This window comes from Microcaecilia unicolor, chromosome 2 (assembly GCF_901765095.1).
Source record: "Microcaecilia unicolor chromosome 2, aMicUni1.1, whole genome shotgun sequence".
Lineage (NCBI taxonomy): Eukaryota > Metazoa > Chordata > Amphibia > Gymnophiona > Siphonopidae > Microcaecilia > Microcaecilia unicolor.
The window spans coordinates 241813821-241836557 of NC_044032.1; the positions used below are offsets into that span (position 1 = coordinate 241813821).

General features: G+C 40.6%; 1 protein-coding gene across 1 annotated transcript in view; it reads left to right on the plus strand.

Annotated features, from left to right (window-relative positions):
- LOC115463388 (tight junction protein ZO-2-like) overlaps positions 1-22737 on the plus strand; it is a 143094-nt gene that overhangs the window by 102959 nt on the left and 17398 nt on the right. The window contains exons 9-17 of the mRNA XM_030193846.1: positions 1675-1820; positions 6050-6119; positions 7594-7744; positions 10001-10109; positions 12910-13120; positions 14187-14374; positions 15649-15744; positions 15831-15910; positions 17941-18151. Of these exons, the coding sequence (XP_030049706.1) occupies positions 1675-1820; positions 6050-6119; positions 7594-7744; positions 10001-10109; positions 12910-13120; positions 14187-14374; positions 15649-15744; positions 15831-15910; positions 17941-18151 (1262 nt within the window). The remainder of the gene's footprint in view (positions 1-1674; positions 1821-6049; positions 6120-7593; positions 7745-10000; positions 10110-12909; positions 13121-14186; positions 14375-15648; positions 15745-15830; positions 15911-17940; positions 18152-22737) is intronic.

Sequence of the window (22737 nt, forward strand, 5' to 3'; positions counted from 1 at the left end):
ATCATTGACAACACAATGGTTTGCTGCAGGAAAGAATGGTGACTCTGATCCATTGAATGCGATGTGAAAGAAGTTTGCTCTTGTGGGAGACTCCAATTCACTGGATATACAAACGATTAAAGAGTAGTGACCATATGTTGTTGAGAAATTTTGATATGATGAGAAATTACCAGATATATGTCATTTAATTGTGTATTGAAAGAGTATTTTGGAAAAGTGTTTATGGTTTTAAGTGCGTTGGTGAATGAGTGTATGTATGTAGTGATTGATGTATAACAATAGGTTAAGGGAATGGACTTAATTTTAGTAAGGTTATATTAATTCATTAATAAAGATTATATTTATAAATGTTAAACGGTTACTAGTGAGTAATTTGTAGTATAATGTGTAACCAATTATAGAGTATAGACCTTGACTGGGTTTGTAATGAATATGGATGAGATATATTTACGTGCATTCTACTTCAGTTGTTTTTCAAATCTCTCTTGCATATTTATTAGGGGTAACCTGAAAGCCTGATTGATTGAGGCTCTGGAAGATCATCTGTGAATCAGGGGCATAGCCAGACCTTGGTGGGAGGGGGGTCAGAGCCCGAGGTGGGGGCACTGTTTAGCCGCGTCCCCCCGCCACCGACCCCCTCCCACTTTGGACCCCGCGTTGCCGCAACTGCAAACCCCCCTCCCGCCGCCACTTTGGACCACCGCCGCCCACCCCCCGCCCTGCTGCCGCATCATGTACCTTGTTTGCTGGCGGGGGTCCCCAATCCATGGCAGTCGAAGAGTCTTCTTCAGCGCCGGTCAACTCTGGCGCCTTCGTTGTGGGATCATCTGTTTCTGACGCCTTACGTCCTGCATGGGGCTACATGCATGGTGCAGGACATAAGGCGTCAGAAACAGATGATCCCACAACGAAGGCGCCGGGGTCGACCGGCACTGAAGAAAACTCTTTGGCTGGCGGGGTTTGGGGACCCCTGCCAGCAAACAAGGTACCTGATGTGGCATGGGGGCGGGCGGCGAAGGCGGGGGTCAAATGTAGAGGGGGCCAGGGCATAATCTGTGGGGGCCCATGGCCCCACGTAGCTGTGCCCCTGCTGTGAATACTACCTCTGCAGCATCCCCAGCTTTGGCTGGCCAGTCTAGGAAGCAAATGTTAAATCTGGGTATCAAACGTGGGGTTCCTTCATAGCACTAAACAATGCTGCTCAGACACCTTGATCCCCTCCTGCCTATAGAGGAGGAAGTCAACTCTTGTCAGCAGTTTTACTGCAGCTCCACTTGTACTGAGTGGTGGGAAGGGGCTAGAGTGATAACTGCAGCTCTGCATATGGTTGGGAGGACACTGCCTCCTTCGTGGTGCATTAGCAAGAGTGTACAGCCCTTAAGCTTCTTGAGTTACATAAGCAAATATTTCTTTAAAGCTTGGTATCTGCCTTAAACAGGCTCCTAGTGAATGTAGTGGAGGCCAAATATGTAACAATTAAAAAAAAAAAAAAATAAAGGCCTGGGATAAATATAATGGATTCTTGCATATGAGGATGTGAGGGTAAAGCCTGAGATTGGGTAGATTCTATTTTTGCTTAAGGAGGAGGCGGGGCTTCACTTTTTAATCTGTGTTTTGCAGTAGCATTAGGAAAATAACATACTCTTTTCTTTTTTTGTTTCATTTGAATTTTAGCACAAAGGATGATCCATCAAATAGACTGAACAGAATGGGAGCCATGCCCACTCCTTTCAAAGTAATGACTGCGGAGGACAGTGTTGCTCCTGTCGCTGATGTTCCAGAAACAAGCAAGGATCAGAAGCACTCAGATGATTCAGCAGGTTGTTTTCTGAGAATCTCGAGTCTGCTCTTGCTTTTGAAGACATTACTATGACTAGCATGTTTTGTTTGTTTACTTCAGAAACTGCTTAGCAGTGTACATGTTTCTCTCTTTTCCCTCCTCTTCCACCCCTACCCTTTCATATTCATAGCTCGCCAGATAAATTAAATATATCCTAGAACAACTGTGAAACTTGGTTGAAGTTGCTGTGGTTGACAGAGTGACTGGGAAGAAGTGAAAACTGTATTTTCCTGTCTTGTAGAGATTGCTGAAATGCAGTTTTAAGCAATTTCGTCCTGCCATCTCTGTACTTTCATTAGTTGTGCTGCTTGTGGACAAGGAAAGTGTAACCTTATAAATTGTTTACAAGGTTCTTTATTTTTTTTTTCCCCCCTCTGAGAATTTATCATCACTGATTGGTCTCATTTGCTTTTTATTTATTTATTTGTCACATTGTATCCCACATTTTCCCACCTATTTGCAGGCTCAATGTGGCATACGTAGTACCGTAAAGAGCGTTCGCCAATTCCGGTATGAACAAATACAAAGTGATATTGTGATAGAATAAGGTTAATGTGTAACAGACACATTAGGGAATCGTGGAGAGAAAGAGTTATTTTATGTCCATTACGAGCTTTGGTTTTGTTGTGTTGCAGGGTTCAGGCATGTAAGTTGGGTCGGTAGGATATGCCTTTTTGAACAGGTTAGTTTTTAGTGATTTCCGGAAGTTTAGGTGGTCATACATTGTTTTCACGACTTTTGGTAGTGCGTTCCATAGTTGTGTGCTTATATATGAAAAGCTGGATGCATAAGTTGATTTGTATTTGAGTCCTTTGCAGCTTGGGTAGTGGAGATTTAGGTATGTCCGTGTTGATCCTGTTGTGTTTCCGGTTGGTAGGTCTGTGAGGTCTGGCATGTATCCCGGGGCTTCGTCGTAGATAATTTTATGAACCATGGTGCAGATTTTGAAAGCAATACGTTCTTTGATTGGGAGCCAATGCAGTTTTTCTCGGAGGGATTTTCCGCTTTCGAATCGCGTTTCTCGTATGAATCTGTGCAAAAAAAAAAATTACCTCAGTTGATGCTGAAAGCCATGTCATAGAGCCATATGCAGATGGCTGCGCATGCGGTTTCTACCATAGAATTAAAGTTGCATGATGCTGTAAGCTAATGAGATGCTAATTTCAATTGTGCAGAACTTGCACTCTAATTGGGGAAGCCTTCCAGATGTGTGCAAAGGTTCAGTGGTGAGGGTGGCTTCCTGTGTGCATGGCCGAAAGTGCCAGCACACATCATAAATATTTAGCCTCACAAAATTTCTTGCACATAAGTTTTGCGAGGCTGATATTTATGCGCAGAACAGGTGCTGATGTGAACTGGCTCTCTTGTTTTTGTTTGGACGTGCGCACATGAACTGTTAATGCCAGTCTGTCTTTTAAAGTTGCAGACACTTGTTCTAGTTACTGAAAAAAAAATACAAAACTGTTGTTTACACTCCAAAAACCACACTAAATCTTCTTGACCTACCATTTTATGTTGCCCTGGACCTGGCAAAAAAATGTTTGTGATGTGCATGCGTTAAAAACTGCTGCTTGTCTTCTGTGCATTGCAGAGCAATACTTAATGGCCTCATTACCATTCATTTTAATGCAATGTGCGCCCATGTGTACTGTGCAAATTAACTTCCACACTCAACCCCTTTCTTCGTTGTTTAACTAGTAATGTATGCTTTGGCTCATGGTAGCTTTCTGCATTGGGCACCTTGTTTTTCTGTGTAAATAAGTGTGTCTTTGTTTTAAAGCCTGCTGTGCTAGTGGGGATTGAAAGCTGGTAGTGACACAAGAGATAAAAAAACACATATCATATTGCAGTATGGTAGCATAGGCCAGCAAATCAAAACTTCACTGACTGTTATAAAATTAAGGTGAAAATTAGTTTAAGAAACAAACTGAATATTTATGTAATATATCAGTTTGACAAATTGAAGAGTAGCAAATCGCCTGGACCAGATGGTATTAATCCCAGAGTACTGATAGAATTGAAAAAATGAACTTGTAGAACTATTGTTAGTAATATATAATTTATCTTTAAAATCGAGCATGGTACCGGAAGATTGGCGGGTGGCCAATGTAACACCGATTTTTTAAAAAGGTTCCAGAAATGATCCGGGAAATTATAGACCTATGAGCCTGACATCGGTGCAGGGCAAAATGGCAGAGGCTATTATGAAGAACAAAATTGCATGGATTAATGAGACAAAACCAACATGAATTTAGTGAACGGAAATCTTGCCTCACCAAATCTATTACATTTCTTTGAAGGGGTGAGCAAACATCTGGATAAAGGTGAGCTGGTGGATATTGTGTATTTGGATTTTCAAAAGGCATTCAACAAGCTACATCATGAAAGACTTCAGAGGAAATTAGAGAGTCATGGGATAGGAGGTATTGTCCTATTGTGGATTAAAAACTGGTTAAAAGACCGTATTCTCAATGGAGAAGGTTAGATAGTGGGGTTTCTCAGGGGTCTGTGCTGGGACTATTGCTTTTTAACATATTTATAAATGATCTAGAGATGGGAGTAACTAGTGAGGTAATTACATTTGTTGATGACACAAAGATATTCAAAGTTATTCAATCGCAAGATGATTGTGAAAATTTGCAAGAGGACCATACAAGACTGGGAGACTGGGCATCCAAATGGCAGATGATGTTTAATGTGAGCAAGTGCAAAGTGAAGCATGTGAGAGAGAGGAACCCGAACTATAACTACGTAATGCAAGGTTCCATATTAGGAATCACCAACCAGGAAAGGGATCTAGGTGTCATCGTTGATGATACGTTGAAACCCTTTGCTCAGTGCACCGATGGCTAGGACAGCAAATAGAATGTTAGGTATTATTAGGAAAGGAATGGAAAGCAAAAATGAGGACATAATTATGCTTTTGTATCGGTCCATGATGTGACCGTACCTCGAATATTGTGTGCAGTTCTGCTCACCGCATCTCAAAAAAGATATAGTGGAAATAGAAAAGGTACAGAGAAGGGCGACAAAAATGATAGATGGGACGACTTCCCTATGAGGAAAGACTAAAGTGGCAAGGGCACTTCAGCTTGCAGAAGAGACAGCTGACAGGAGCTATGATAGAGGTTCTGTAAAATAATGAGTGGAATGGAACGGGTAGATGTGAATTGCTTGTTTACTCTTTCCAAAAACATTAGGACTAGGGGGCATGCAATGAAGCTACAAAGTGGTAAGTTTAAAATGAACATTGTTAAAGTGAGACCAGACGCCTTAGACTTACACGCAAACAACTGCGAAACAGGCTCCTGTCGGGTGGGCATTGATTTCGGAGATCTGATCAAGACTCTATAAGTGAAGCGCGAGGGACACACCAATTGTTTGATCTAAAGCAGCACAAGTGACCCGCAGCTTCCAAAGAAGATTGAGATAAGTTATATACCTACTTGCATTGCTTTAGTTGACTACAACAGAGTTAAAGGTTTTAAAGACTCAGAACCCCATGAGTGCACATAAAATAACTCTATAAAAAAAGTGATATAGTCACAGCGAGATATTAAGGCACATATATTTAAAATTGAACACAAGGAATTTCACAGAAAGCAAATTTTGTGCACCATAAGAGGTTGGGGGCAGTCAATGATTATATGTTGTCACAAATACATTGGCTCAACAAAAGCCAGACACATACAAGTGTCCATGTGACTGTATGAGACGTCCCATATACATATATATACACATATAGTATATTCCTGTTGTGTCAATGCGCTCTCCTTTTATGAATTTGTGTATTCTACAATAATACCAAGGTAGAGCTTAGCCATTTTTTTTCTTTTTTTGTATTTCTAGGATAAGCAGCATAAAATGTACTGTTTTAGGATCTTGCCAGGTACTTGTAACCTGGATTGGCCACTGTTGGAAACAGGATGGTGGGCTTGATGGACCTTCGGTCTGTCCCAGTATGGCAATACTTGTGTACTTATGTAACACTTGGGATTTTCAGTTCAGATTGAAAATGAAGGGCCCTGTTTGCATTTTGCATGGTCTTCCTTGACACATATGTTAGCTGTTTTATTTCTGTAAAGATTTTTAAAATTTGTTAGCCATAATTATATAATCTACCTTTTCTACATTTTTTTGAGCTGCACCCTTCCCTTTTCATCCTTGTAATAAAGCATGTTTTATTTTTCTTTGTTTTTTCGTGTACAGGTTACCAGCCACCAAAAGCAGTTCCAAAAATATTTCTTCAGCCTAGTCCAGAAGATGAAGAGATATATGGGTATGTGTTAGAAGGGCGTTCAGGTTTTGCTAATCTGTTGTAGTTATATGTTGAGGACAGGATGTGGGACAAGAGTGTGGATATTTGCAACTCTCTGACTTGTTCTAATGATGTCATGATTTTGGCTGGTCAGGCATGTCACTAGGTCAGGGGTAGGCAACTCCGGTCCTCAAGAGCCGCAGGTCAGGTTTTCAGGATATCCACAATGAATATGCATGAACTTGATTTGCATACACTGCCTCCATGGTATGCAAATCTATCTCCTGCATATTCATTGTGGATATCCTGCAAACCTGACCTGCCTGCGGCTCTCAAGGACCGGAGTTGCCTACCCCTGCACTAGGTGGTTTGAGCATAAAGAATGACTAGTGCAGCAGCAGGCATGGATCTTGGCACAGTATGTATTAGGACTTGATTTACTAATTATGCTGAGCACTGTGCACATCAGATAGTAATTCCCCTCTTTGCCCACTCTGCACCCCAAAAAAAATCCAGTGCACCTCCTTAATTTCTGCCCTGGGCCCCACCATGTCTAAAACCGGCCCTGCAAGACGAATGGGTGCAGAGGAGAACAGAGCCAGTGAAGTCAAGTAGATGGGGAGTTGCACTGCAAGAGACCACATTCACAGAATTAAGAGTGGTTCAAGGAGATTAAAATGACTTGACTGCAGTACAGTCAGAAATAGCTGGATCTGAAAGAGATGGGCCAGCAGCTTGAGGACACAGCGGAGAGGCTGGATAAGCAGATGGCAGCCTTAACTGAATTTGAAAAGCAAATACAAGAGCTATGTTAGTGTAATATGATGCTGGGTGGAACAAGTAGCAGTTTGTTGTTGTTTTAATAGCTTTTTATGGTTGTTTTCTAAAAAGGTGAACGTTTTTTAAAGAAATATTAGTTACTTTGTATCCTGCAGCATATGTAAAATAGTGGTCCATGTCCTACATCCACATAGCATAATGACGTAATTTTGAATTCATAATCCTACCTTTCAGTTCTTAGCGAAGTGCAATTCTAAGAAACTGGAAATTACCCAGGAATTACAAATTACTGAAGTAATACAGTCATAATTCTAATAGTCATATTCCCTCTACTGTAATCAAATATAGTCAGTTTGTGCTGCCCAATATATATTGTTGAAAAACCATTTTGATATTTCATCTAAATATTTTATAATTCTGTGAGGAAACCAAAAGAGAAGATATTTCCTTACCAAATTTTGCTGCCTGAAAGTCCAATAGTTTCTCAAATAGTTTTAATCTCCTTATACCTTTAGAAGTCAGAAGGAGGAAAGAAAATTAGGTTTCCTGTATGACTTAAATGGATTAGAAAATAAAAAATGGTCATACCAGTAATGAGGGGCTGTTCCATGTAAAATTTTAAATAAAAAACATGCCAGTTTAAATTGAATTGAATCTAGAATGTTAATATTGTTTTGACCTATCTATTTTATGTATCTGCCTGTATGCACTCTAGTCCCAGTACAAAGATGGTGAGATTCAGGAAAGGGGACAGCGTTGGCATGCGTTTGGCTGGAGGGAATGATGTGGGAATATTTATTGCTGGTGTCCAGGAGGGCAGTGCAGCTGAACAGGAGGGGCTGCAGGAAGGAGACCAGCTGCTTAAGGTAAGGTGGATTAAACTAATCTGTACCACCCATTTCATGCCCAATCCCCGTGTCTTCTGTTTATTCCTCTGTGCATAAGTATGTCTTTTTACTCTACAATTCCAATCAGAGTTAGTTACTACACTTCATAGACCTCCGTATACTCCAGTAATAATAGACAGTGTTATGGTGTAAGCCGGTAAACCTCAGTAACAACGCACTGTGTTTAGTCCTCTTATACACAGTGTCTTACTTATTGCAGTCCTCACCGGTTTCTGGCCACCACCACCCTGTATTTTTATTATCTTACAAAATCTCATTCAATGATTTGAACCACTTTATACTTTTCATAACAGTGTATTCATCTTTAAAGTATGATGTTAAATCAAGTCAGCTCGGGGGTCTCTTCCAACACGACACGTGTTTCGCTATGTAGCTTTATCAAGGAAGACCCCTGAAAAAGAAAGGTATAACAATCTCAAACCCCTGTGCCTTAAACATTATTACATACCCACACTAATATGGCTTTTAGAATTACATAAACAATAGCCTCCAACCATCCTGCCGACTTTCGCCTGCTATAAGCAAGGTGGTGGCAGTGTGTTTTTGCTAACTTTATACTAATAGTGGATGGGAATCCGACCTATCGCAGGACCCCTTAGGTTAACGTCATCCATTCCACTTCCATGTTCAGCCCATTAGGGGTCACTGTGTTCAATCTGAAGATCCATTCTTGTTCTTTGTAATTGAGCAAGCGCTCAGAATTGCCTCCCTCCCATCCCATCGTAACATAATCAATACCTCGCCAATGAAGGCCAGATGTAGAATGCTTATTCCCCAACCAATATGAAACCTACGGGCTTGTTCAGTTTTCGTGACTATTCGTGACTTGGGTTCATTCAAATGTATCTTTATTGGCCTGCTTTTGACTCTAGACATACAGTGGGATGGGTGTTCTTTAATGATGCATTTTAGCATAATGAGCCATATGAATGAAGGGCTCATTTATGAATACAGAACTAAATTTAAGCAGGGCTGGCATTGGGAAAGGTGCAAACAGGACAATTGCCATGAGCTCACATGCTGCAAGAGGCCCCTCCCTAAGCCTAAGATACAGCTTGCTGGTGGGCTTTGGGGCCCCCTCCCAAATTCTTGGTTCTGGGCCCCAGCATGTTTTAACAGTGACCCTGAATTTAAGGTTCGATAGGCTGGCTGAGTGGTAGGTCAATTCGAGAACCTGGGTTTGATTCCTATGCCAGGATTTTACTACTTGTGCCTGTTGTGAATTTTGGATCTGTCGTATCTCCCAAGTGTTAGGGAGAGAGAAGCCTTTGAAAACACCCAAACAGCATTTAGGGTCCTTTTACTAAGGTGCGCTGAAAGATGGCCTGCGGTAGTGTAGGCGCATGTTTTGGGCGCACGCAGAATCATTTTTCAGCACTTGACTGTGTTGAAAGCTGTGATTAAATCAGCAAACAGTGAATTTATGCAAATAATTGAGCTAACAAGAAATATAGCTCATTTGGATATAAACACAGTACAAGACTGTTATGAGATGTGACTGTATTCATTACAAGCACCATATCATTGGAATAGCATGGCATGAACATTGCTAAAAGACATCAAAGTGATAAAGAAATCAAGTATCTATGGATTATACGATAACGACCCAGTGTGGGGACTGATGGACAGATGTTTTTGAAGATTTAACGGAAGATATCAGTTGTGATTGATAATGGGACTATTGTAACATCAGGTTACAATGAAGAAAAAGATTATTTCATGTGAAATTTAACGGACTTGAAACTGTGCCAGTAAGTATTGTGTTGTAATTTGCATAATTAGATTAGGTATTGTATGGTATGATTGATTCACATTAATGTATGTGTGATTAGAGGAAAATACGATATGATAATGGTCATGGTGAAAAATTAGGCACAGAAAGGATTTGTTACAAGCATATAATAAAATCATATATATTTTTTGATCAGAATTGATAATAGTGGTTACTTAATGGCAGAATAATGAATATGTATGAGATACATTTGCATTTACTGGGTTCCAGTGTATGCATCTTTATCTCGTGTGCTCAAAATGGATATTATGAAAACCCACCGGCTGTGAGGTCCTAAGGACAGGTTTGAGATTCTCCGGTATAAAGGAAGGATAGCTGGGTACAGGAGATGATTTCAGGGATGATACATTAATCAACTTTGTTTTTAAATTTCATGCTTCTCGTCAGAAGACCATTTGTATGGCTTTATGTCTTTGCTTCAGGTGAACAACCAGGACTTCAGGTGCATGTCTCGTGAGGATGCTGTTCTTTACTTGTTGGAAATCCCTAAGGGAGAGGATGTTATCATTCTGATACAAAACAAATATGATGGTAAGCAGAAGGCACACCCAAAAGTAAAAAAAAATAATTTAATTGAGGAACTTTACTGGCTGTTGTGAAAATGCTGCATTTTTCTTTCAATGAGTCTTCAGAATGGAAAGCAAAAAGTAACACCATGTAGTCCTTAAAATGATTGAGGGAACCCAAGTTATATTTCCTTCTTGTGGAAATGAGATGCTGGCTCACTTTATATAGGAACACACCTGAAACCTCTTTTGGCTTATGTGAAACTATGTCCCATTAGACGGGTTCTTGTCTCTAAAGTACGTGTATCTGTGGGCATAAGGGATATGCTTTTGTTCAACAGGGTGGCTCGGGGAATGTTTGCTTTAAAGTTTCTCTTGTGCTTTTTTGTTAAATAAAAAAAAAAAAATTGTCATTTCAATTGGAGTGCTACATAATCACAGATTACCTAGAAAAAAAAGTCTTATTTCTGTTCACATTTTCTTGCCCTCCTGTTATTACATTTATAGTATTCACTAAACAATCAAGACGGGTGAGAACTCAAAAGTCAAACTAGAGAAGTTGTTCTCAACATATATGAACAATCATGCATCAGTTAATCAATGAAGGGAAACAAACTCAAATAGCTCCAAGCGATGTCACCCTTAAGAGCTAATAGCACTTCATCATCGGCATAAAAAAACCTTTAATTGCACAATTTTCAACCATCTTTATTATAAAGTCCTGATCTTAAATTCTTTACAAAAGTCAGAAATTTTTTTTTTTTAACTTAGCTTTTCATTGTTATTTCAAGATCTATCCATGACCGACAATGGCCATGTTTCGCCAGACTGTGTCGGAGTCAATGGAGTGTTTTTTTTTTTTTTACTGCCGCTCGAACTTCAGCTGATTTCAAGAGGTTAAGTAAACAATTTTTTTTTACTTTTGTAAAGAATTTAAGAACAGGACTTTATTTTAAATTCTTACAAAATTCAGAAAAAATTGTTTACTTAACCTCTTGAAACCAGCTGAAGTTTGAGCAGCACTATTACTCCCTCTCATGTATTCACCAATTCTAGATATGAAAAGCTCAGTATCCCTTTCACTAAGCTGGTGACTGCTTGCTGGTAGAGTATCTTCCTTCTGGTGCCCTTTCACAGGCTGTTTCCCAGTATTTAAGAAATTTCAAACTTTATTTTAAAAACTTATAGCCTACCTAAAACCTAGGTAGATTCCATATTTAAAACGTACATAATAAAATTTAACATACAAAATGGTACCGAAAACAGTGCTGCACAAAGCCATCTCATATAAGACATTACATAGTTGCCATTATGCATACTCATCCAGTCAAGAAGTCATGCATAAACAATGCATTAAAAAAAAATGTTTTAATTGTTGCATTCCACCGCTTAACCTTAAAGGTCCTGGCAGTTTGTTCAAGAGCACTAGACCTACCACAGAAATGGCAGTGGCTCTAGTTTCAGTGTACTGTGTCTATGCCAACTTATCAATAGACACCAAGTATTTTAACTCTGTGTCCAGTCCGATTAAAAAAAAAAAACAGCTTATTCAGTCCGGTCTATTGTGGTACCTACATTCTTCCATTCCCACGGTTGTTTACTCTATTTGGTCTCATTCAGCTGTTACCTTGCATGGTGTTTTCCTTAGGAAGAGATTGTGAGGTGCTCTGAATAGGGTGTTGTGACAGAACAGTGTATGTTAAGCCTGTAATATGTATTGGATATTTTCTTTAATTATGTCTTGAAGTGTATTTCTCATATTTGGCCTACAGATGATGTTTTCTCTGCTGTAAAGCTGTTACAGAGAATGAATGCTCTTTAGTTTAATACAAACAGGATGCAAGATACAGTATATTTTTGAAATGTGTTCTGGGCTCTGATTGGCCTGGAGTTTGAAGCTGACTAGCAGTTACTGGTTTTGAGTTCAATCTTAGCCAGGGAGAAAAGAGAGACAGATTTCTTTGCTGTGGCTCGGTGAATTATATGTACTGATCTTCCCAGATGCTTTTTAGAAAGTAAACAAATGTTAACTGGAGAAAACGTTTTAACATAAATACATTGAACAATGAACAAAAAATGTGCAACCAGCAAACAATAACAGGTAACTGAAATATGGATTAGTTATAACACTAACGTTATAATTGATCCATATTTCAGTTACCTGTTATTGTTTGCTGATTGCACATTTTTTGTTCATTGTTCAATATATTTTTAAGACAATAAACAATTGCCTCTACCTCTCTGGACTGATAGATAAACCCAGCGGTTTGTTTGTTGGGTCTGTAAATGCTTTCTGGGAACTGTAGGACCACTGGGAGTGTGACTCCAGTAACCTAGAAATCACTGGGGATAATTTGAGAGCAGGAGACTCCCCCCAGAGGCGGTTGGGACCCAGTAGGTGGGAGGAGGGTGCTAGTGTAGAGCACAGGTGGACCTGAGTTGTGCTGCGGGTAGACCCTCTAAGTGGCCGCAGGGTAACCCCAGGCCAGTGGCTAGGTGTTTCTTGACAGGTGTCCCATAAAAATTGAAATAGATAAGTGATGTAATAGCATTTGTTAGGCTCTGAAAAACTAGTTTCTGGAGGATCAGGCAGCACCGCTTCTCCACCCCCCCCCCCCCCCCCCCCGTGCTGTTCTTATGAGGTGAGTTCTTCCTTGGCCATTGTTCTTCCTTTGCCATTTTCATCACAATATAGATAATGGTGGGATATCATGTTTGAAGCAGCTTCTTAGTAAAACTGCAGTGTTGCTGGTGTACAAGACTTTGTTCTTTGTCTCTTCACTAGTCCAATCACAGCACTTACTGAATGTCCCGTGTCTCTTCAGTGTACAGGAATATTCTGGCTTGCGGCAGAGGAGATTCATTCTTCATAAGGACACATTTTGAGTATGAAAAGGAAGCACCTCAGAGCTTAGGATTCACCAGAGGAGAGATATTCAGAGTGGTCGACACTCTCTATGATGGCAAACTGGGTAGCTGGCTGGCCGTTAGGATCGCAAATGAACTGGAGAAGGGACTCATTCCTAGTAAAAGCAGGTATTTTATGCCACAGTGTATACAGTTAATATTTTAATTTTTTTTTTAATTTGGAAAATTAAGTTAAACTTTTAATATAAATATATTTTTTTATTCTTTTATTCATCTTGCTTTTGTGCATATGATGGACCGTTTAGATAGGACCTTTAATCTTTCATGGCTGGCCTAACTAGTGATGGATGACTTTTCTGCCTCTGTGAGATAAGATTGTTTAGCAAAGTTAGTATAGGCACCCTGTATGGTTTCTGTGCTCCTCTGCTATTGTCCACAGGTGCTTCTTTCTTTTTCTCTTACCCTCCTCCCTCCCTCCCTCCACACTGCCTACCCCTCAGTTCTGTAACAGGTACGTGGATGGCATGTGAAGAACAGCGGGAGGAGATCCGCCGGCAAGCGGAGAACTCAAACACCCCCCTTTTAGCTGTATTACCCGCAGTACGTGCAGTGCTTCTGACGGATTATTCCTCAACAGTCTTCTTAAAGACTACCTACGTTCCTTTTGAAGAATCATCCTTTATGTCATCCAGTAATACTCTGCAGAAGAGATTGCTGTGAGATCTTCAAAGGATCTCCATCATTATTGCTCTGCAGCATTCTGCACGGCAGACTCCTGATGCAGGCCTGACGGTCGAAACACGACACTGTGTCGAGTCTTCAAAACTTTTAATAAAATTCTTTATTAACGAACATCCTCCAGTTTCTGGCATCCTTGGTCGCTCTCCCACTCTTTGCATTCTTATGTGAAGAACAGCATCTGTTTAAAAAATTTTATACAATTAAATTGGGTTGTTTTTCCGTAGTGCTTAAGACATGGATATTAGCAGGCTCTAGCAATTGGCACAGCCAGCAGCTTTGCTCACCTAGAATCCCACATTATAGTTCTAACGTTCCTGGTCATGAGCCTGGATCCTAAAGGTGTTTCCTAGTACTGATTACCCTTAGTACATTGCCACACTTCCTAAGTTACTGACCAGATGAAATTTGTCATCTTTTATGTATGATTCTTTTTTCATTGTTTGAAGTCTGATTCGCCTTGTCTATAGTTGTGAATTCTGTTTCCATCTCTTAGAGCGGACCAGATGGCAAGTGTACAGAATGCCCAGAGAGGAGCTGCTGGCGACAGAGCAGATTTCTGGCGAACGCGTGGCCAAAGAGCTGCCATGAAAAAGAACATGAAGAAGAGTCGAGAGGATCTGACTGCTATTTCAGCTATCAGCACAAAATTTCCGGCCTATGAGAGAGTGATTCTGCGAGAAGGTAAGGAAACGATTGGCATTATTAAGTAGTACCAGTATGTAGCAACCATCAGAAAGTGCATCACCTCTTGTACCTCTGTCTTCTAGCTGAAATATAGAGCTAAGTGCATTCAGACTAGGTTGAACTTAGAAGTACAGCTGTGCAGGAGATGAAAAAATTTTGTATGAATTTCCTGCAGACATCCATTTTCTGTGAAAGTGTGTACAGAGGTGTCCTGAAAAGGCCAGAAGTACCTCTAGTATAGACTGCTGTAACTTAAAACTTACCCAGAAGGAAGGACACACAGGAACCTCCTACCCCATTTGTGTTGTCCTAGCTGACTCATAAATACCAAAATCTCCAGATGTTACCATACAATTGCAGTATGAACTTTATGGGCCATGCACTGAGAACCAGGGGAACTGGGTTTGATTCCCACTGTGGCTCCTTGTGACCCTGGGCAAGTCACTTAACACTCCATTGCCCCAGGTAAAAAAAAAAAAAACCCCAAAACAAACCTTAGATTGTGAGCCCACCAGGAACAGAGAAAGTGCTTGCATGTCATAAACAGAAACCACTTTGGTTGAACCACAGAAAGGTGGTCATCAAACCCATGATCCTTACCATTGAAATTGCTACGATCCATATATTAATAAAAGTGTGAATTTGACATATTTTAAGACGCTGATATCAGAAAATGAATGATATCCCTCATCCCTGCTAATGGCAGTGAACCCAGGTGACCTATGTGAAGGCTTCTTCATTTAGGGGTGGTATCTTTCTGCATCTCATATTTATTGCTCAGGTTGAGCAGTAAAGCATTGCATGTTGACAAGAGAAAAGGAAATATTTTCAAGAGATAATTGTGTGAAATCTCCAGAAACTGGCTACGTAGAGAAGAAACATTTAGTTACTGGTAGAGCTGTACTGAATAGCATATTTTACTATTCAGCCAAGTACAAATAATGAAAAATATTATTCGGCCAAATATGAATAATGGGCATTAATATAACAAGTAATAAAAGAAGCAATGTGAAATCCAGTGTTTTTTTCAGTAGGATCTAGCACAGTAGAGCCCCAGATTATTCTTATTCGAATGTAATTCAATATTTGACCGAATATGAGTAATAAATTCAGGACCAAATCGAATATGAATACTCGGTACAGCTTTAGTTACTGGTCCTGAAAAATCGGGCTGTAAAATACTGATTCTTTTTTTCATTATTTGATCTTTTTTGTATATGCTTTTAAATTTTTTTTGTTTTCTCTTTCCCACCCCTCTTTATCTTTTACAGCTGGTTTTAGAAGACCTGTGGTGATATTTGGTCCTATAGCAGATGTAGCCATGGAGAAGTTATCAAATGACTTGCCAGATCTGTTTCAACTTGCTAGTAAGGCTCATTTGAAATATGACATCTAAAGTGGGTTTAAAAGAGGTTATGGTAAAATATTTACATGTCGGTATTGACCCTTGCAGAAACCGAACCAAAGGATGCTGGGGCAGACAATCCTACAGGAGTGGTGCGTTTGAACACTGTGCGGAAAATTATTGAACAGGTAAAGTGCCTTCATCTATATATTTGGGTAAATGAAAGTATATTTTATAGGACTTGGTTCTGCATTGGCATTCGTCCATTGTTTTTACCCATGGAAAAATGTTTGACTAACACCATAGAGTAGAGAAAAATCTAACAAATGACTTAATAGTAGGCTTGCTTTCTTGAAGTAGACTGTGAAAACTATAAAGGCTGTTTATTGCTATTCTGCATGCTGTTTTAGATTCTTTAATTTGCAGTTTTTCAATTTGTATTTATCTTTTCATGACTTCAATTGTGCTTACAACTTTTCATCAAAATGCAGCCCTAAAAAAATTAATCGTGTGATTAAAAGTGTGATGTTTGTGTGGTTTATTTTTCCCTGTTGCAGCTCGTTGCGACTCTGGGCAATGGAGGGTTAAGTGACTTGCCCAGATTCCAAGGAGCTGCGGTGTGTGTGTTGGGGGGGTGGGGGGAATAAATAACATACTTTTTAATCGTTCATTTGCAAATTTTAATCAAATTGCAGCCCTACTTAATAGATTCTTTTTAGCTTCCTGCAGCCTAGCAGGACAGATCAAGTCCTAACATGAATGGTGCCAATAAGGGCTTGTAATTGTCAAGTCCCTTAGTATGTACACAAATTATTACAGAATCAAATAGACTTAAATGGGAGGAGAGCATATGTTGGGAATCAGAACAACAGTTGGGAGGAGGTGGCTTAATATAGTTTGAAAGAAATGGGCCCCATCCAGGGTGACTTTTTTATGTCAGTAAAGAACTTAAAAGTATTCTAGGTTGGATGTGGTGTTTTTTTTTGTTTTTGTGCTGACCACTACCTTTAGACTTGCAGCAAAGTTGTAACCCATTCCAGATTTGCTCACTGGATAATATGATTTGATATACTGGCTTTCTGTGGTACAGTCAAAGGAATTTGCGTTTATTATATACAGGTACTTTCTCTGTCCCTAGCGGGTTCACAATCTAAATCTTTATACCCGAGGCAAAGGACGGTTAAATGACTTTCCCAGGGTCACAAGAAACTACAGTGGGAATTGAACCCAGTTCCCCAGGTTCTCAGTCCACTGCACTAACCATTAGGCTACTCTTCCACTCCACTGCTGTGGACAGATGCTGTTGCTATATATTTTTGACATTGCTGCCTTTGCATCAGGTCTCTTTAGCTCCAGCATTGCAGCAGCAGTCCTCTGTTAAGGGAAATGAACTGGGGCTTCCTTTGGGATTGGTATTGTTCTCCATGGCTAGGGGAGTATGTGACAGGGCAGTGCACTGATGAATGATTTTTCTGCAAAAGAACAGGAAACACAGTGTGCTGATAAAACCAGTGTCTCCTGTGTACCAGGGGCGTAGCCAGACTTCGGCGGGAGGGGGGTCCAGAGCCTGAGGTGAGGGGGCACATTTTAGCCCCCCCCCCCCCGCCATTGCCGCCCGCCCCCCTGGTGCTGCCGAACCTCTTGACCCCCCCCCCCCCCACCGTCACCTACCTTTGCTGGCAGGGGACCCGAACCCCTACCAGCCAAAGTCCTCTTCTTCCTTCGTTTTGTTTCTGTCTGACGTTGTGCAGGACTTCAGACTCAGAAACGGAACGAAGGAAGAAGAGGACCTCGGCTGGTGGGGGTTGGGGTCCCCCGCCAGCAAAGGTAGCAGACGGCGGGAGGGGGGTCGAGAGGGTCATCAGCAAGGGGGTCCAGGGCCAAATCTACTGGGGCCCAGGCCCCCGTGGCCCCACGTAGCTAAGCCCCTGCTGTGTACTGCTCTGGCCTTGAAATGTCAGGCAAACCAAAAGGACTCAATTTACCGAAATTAAACGCTGATCATTTCCATTTCTTTATACAAAACAACTGTACTTGTAAAATGAGACAGATCTACAGACCTAGTGGTTCCATCTGTCTCCCTTCCCCAGTAGGTAATGGTTCAGACTAAGCTGAAAAAGGAGCAGGAGAATGCTGTTGAACATAAAATAAAGATATTCAAACTAGAATGGTCAGAACATTTTTGTACTGACACCTTGATTGTGGTTTGTTTTGATAGGATAAACATGCATTGTTGGATGTGACTCCTAAAGCCGTGGATCTACTGAATTATACCCAGTGGTTTCCGATTGTAATCTTTTTCAACCCAGACAGCAAACAGGGTATTAAAACCATGAGGCAGAGACTTTGCCCCGCATCTAACAAGAGCTCCCGGAAGCTTTATGATCAGGCAAGCAAGTTGAAGAAGACTTGTGCTCATCTTTTCACAGGTGAGAAGACCTCTGGGTTTAAATGAAAGCTTTGGAGAGTTGACTAAGAAGTACCATACAGTTTTGTGATGGCATTTCCACGTACTGGGAGAGCAGTTCAGAGTACCAACACAAGTTCCAACCCTATCTCTGCTTCTACTCATATGAACAAAATGTTTATTAACTTTACTGTGCTTTGGTTAGTATTTTTGTCTACCCCCCTGTGGGCAGCACTTCGTCATAAGATGTATTTTATCAGCTACACTGTGGAGATGAGCATTTGTTTTTTTTTTTTTTTAATCCTTATGTCTGTGGTTTATATCTAAAGCAGTCTCTTGGCAACAGGGGCATAGCCAGACTTCGGCGGGAGAGGGGTTCAGAGCCTGAGGTGAGGGGGCACATTTTAGCCCCCCCCCCCGGTGCCGCCAACCCCCCATGACCAATCTAGACCCCCCCTCCCGCCGATGACCCTCCCCCACCGCCGGCTACCTTTGCTGCACGTCAGACTCAAAGAAACAGAACGAAGCCTTGCACCGGAAGAAGAGGACCTCGGCTGGCGGGGGTTGGGGTCCCCCGCCAGCAAAGGTAGCCAATGTCAGCGGGAGGGGGGGTCGAGAGGGTCCTCGGCAGGGGGGTCCAGGGCCAAATCTACAGGGGCCCAGGCCCCCGTGGCCCCATGTAGCTACGCCACTGCTTGCCATGCCCTATGAGTAGCCCATAAGTATGTTAAAATGCTTGTTATAGAAACTTTATTTTAATTCCCTTAGCTTATGATGCATTTGTACAGTTTCTTGTATTACATGTTCAGTCTTGTGCTTGATCGTCTAGAAAAGTGTGTGCATGTATACTTTCTCTCATGTTTGCTGTAATGATCTGTTCCAGTCCTTAGAATGGAGACTGAGTGCGGATGTCTGCATACAGTTTTAAATAAAGAATTATTTATGACACAGCACATAATTAAGCTGTGGAATCTGTTGCTAGAGGATGTGGTCAAGGCAGCCAACATAGTAGGATTCAAAGAGGCTCGGATCAGTCTTGAACCAACAGACTGTCTGTACATTTCTTTGCACCTTACGTTCGTGAGAAGGAGCATAGTCCAGATATGCTGCATCTGTTTTTTGTTCACATACTTCGCTGTGATTTTTCTCCATCCATGCTTTACATCCTGTTCATTACTATATGAACACATTTTATTTACACTGTGAATCATGATGGTTTTGACTTGAGGACATTATCCCTCAAATTCTGTATAGTGCAATTTAAGTTGTGCACGCAAATCCAGGCACATTCTGGCTTTGTGCGTGCAACTTAATTAGCTAACATGCCAGTCAGCGTTGATAATTGCCAATTAAGCAATTATTGACACTAATTGGCTTTAATTAGTTTATGCACACTACTTGCTAAGCGTATTCTATGAAGTGATGCATGTAAATTTTAATGCACGCTGCCGAAAAGGGGGCATGACCATGGGCATTCAGGGGCGGGGTGTGGGCGTTTCTAAAAATTATGCTCATTGTTATAGAATACACCTGGTCCGTGCCTAATTTAGGCATTTGCATTTACACACCCATGACTAAATTTAGTCGCACGGACAGGCACTAAGCGTATTCTGTAAACTGTGCCGAAATTTAGGTGTCGTTTATAGAATATGCCTAGGTGCATTTTTTTTTTTTTTTTTTTAGGCATGATATATAAAATCCAGCCCTGTATATATACCGTGGATCGTAATTATTTTGACTTGAGGACCCTTTTTATGTTGTGGACTATGCTAGGCAGTTCTTCCTTTTTGATCTATATGTTTTCACGTTTTCCATTTGTATTTTATTTCCTTTGTGTATCACTCATACGCACGCTCTATTCCTTTTTTATTTACACATTTTTCATGCTCCTCCTATTCCAATTGACTCCACAGAATAGGGTTTCACAATACACTGGTTTGTAGGCACAGTCTCTTACCAGTATGTTTCCCACCATATGTCGTTATTCTTTGACGTATTAGCGATTCTTTTAAGAAAGGTGCCCGTGATGATTCCCTCCTTTTTGAGCACACATTGATGTGAGACTCAGCAGTAGTGGTAAGTGCAGTCAGGCCGTTTCTTACCTCTTGTTAGTAACTGTTTTTGGAAACATGCACAGCGAACAGTGGTAGCATTTTTATGCAGTGACTTTATTTTATATTTTTCAGTTGTTTACTAGACTGCAACCTTCATTCATGTGGTATGAATTAAGTTTTTTTTAGACCATTTAATAAGATATACTGGTTAGTCGATATAGAGTTGCTATTTCGACTGAATTTGATTCTGTTCACATTTTTTTCTATAGTTTGCTTATGAGTATTACTTGTTTCATTTAGATCTGTACTGATTGTTGAACTGTGACATCATGTATGGTTCTCTGTGCAGCATTAGGTATGTGTCTGTACACTCCGTTTTACTTGGCATCACTGTTTGTTTTGCTGTCACTTTATTCTTTTAACTACACATTTGGGTTTACACATCACCACCATGTTTGAGTAGATATACACGCTTAGTTTCTTTTTTTTCTTTTCTCTTTGGTTTTAATTAAGTGCTTCTTTAATAGACACCTTTTGTGCTTCTTGGAATACTTACTGCCTCTGTCTTGGATAATATGCTTTTTTGTTTAGATATGCTTTGAGTCCCTAGTAGGTAAAGATATGGTTTCATGCTGACTAAAATATAAATATACATTCATATATCTGAACACTAGATCTTACCTTTTGGATGCCTCATTTTTATTCATGTATTTTAAACTATTAGCAATAGCTTCAGTTTTTGTGTTATTTTGTTATAATTGTATGGCTATATATGCGTTTTTATTTCTGTTTTTAGACTCCTGCTAAAGGCTTTGCTGGCTGAAATATGTTTTATCACCACCATTGTTTATTGCTGCATGTATTTTTTTGTTATCTTCGTTGTGCTTCTGAGTCACATTGTGCTGTTTGTGAAGACCTGTTATTCTGTTACTTTGTCTGGACTGAACATTAACTTCTCGTACTATGCCCTGCATTCTGCTAAGGATTAGATCTAAAATAGCTCTCTTTCTTGCCAGTTCTTGGATCAGTTCCTCCAAGAAGCAGTCATTTATTATGTCTAGGAGTTTTACCTCCTTAGTGCTCCCTGATGTAACATATTTCCAGTCAATATTGTAATTGAAATCACCCGTTATTATACTGTTGCCCAATTTGCCAGTTTTCTTAATTTCTTTAAACATTTCTTCATCTGTCCTGTTCTGGCGGATGGTAGTACAGCCCTACGTTTTTTTCTAATGCTTTTTGATTTAGTTTATAAAATTGATACCTGTTTCTTTTATCCCAGTACCCTGTTTAAAACACTGTATGCAGTTTTTCAGTTGTGTTTTAGTTTTCATGGTCAAAGGCCAGCATTCTGTATCTGTAAGCTTTGTTGCATAAAGACAGATATTTGGATTTAAATTTTAGATCTTATTACTTGCCTTTACCACATTCAAGCACAAAGTAAGTTTCAATTAGGACTTCATGCTCAAGTGGGCTCACAATCTAAGCTGCACCTGAGGTAATGGAGTGTGAACTGCCTTGCCCAAGGTTATGAAAACTGTCAGTGTGAGAGGCAGGATCTAAATCTTGGCTTTCTTGGGCTCCAAAGCAATCTTGGTTACTAGAAACTATTTGCGCCATACTAGTTTCCACATTTACCTGTGTAGAACGTTCAGAGGCCTGGAGCGTGGGAATAAATGAGTGCGCAGAAGAACAGTGCAAGTAGCATGCTAATGTAGTTAAGCTCATGTTATTGAGGTCATTTTGTGTTCCTCTCCAATGCTCAGAAAAGAGCGCCCAAAACAAAACTGCCTTACCGCTGCAAAAAGTAATGCCAGGTTGGAGCAGGCATTAGAGTGTTGGAAGAGAGGATTTCTCATGATTCTCGTGCTTCTCTCATGATTCTTTCTGCAAACTCTGCTGGTTTTGATTGATTTTGGAAGCAGAAGGAAGGCTGTACAAGCCCTTAATTGCTGGTCATGAGAAACAGCAGGCACATGCAAAAGCACATGTTGGTGTCTGTTTCCTGCATCTAAATTTAAAGTGTCCATGCTAAAAAAAAAAAAAAAAAGCCCAAAGTGAAAACACACATTGGCATCTTGTTTCCTGCGTCTAAATATAAGTGTCTAAGCTAAAAAAAAAAAAAAAGTAAATTTAAACATTTATATTTAGGTTGGAGAAAACAGACGCCAGTGTGTGCATGCGCACAGGAATCAGCTTACCGCAGAACTCTTCTGCGTATGCACCAAGCACAATCCTCCTGCTGAGCTCCCTAATGCTCAACACTGAGTGTGCCTATATTTGCTTTTCATTGTTGAGCATTTGGGCTTTTTTATTCTACGCTGTCCTAGCAGTATTTTTATGGCGCTATTTGGAAACGTGCTGGAGTTTTCAGCATCGAGGCCAGGAGCATAGCCAGACCTGCCATTTTGTATGGGCCCTGAATAAACCTGGGTGGGCCGTTCGTCCCCCCCCCTCCCCCGGGCAGCTGCTTCTCTCTCCCTCCTTGGCCTACATGGGCAGCGCTTTCTCCCTTCGCCATCCCCTCCCGAGTTTTGCGTTTCTGTTCTCCCTC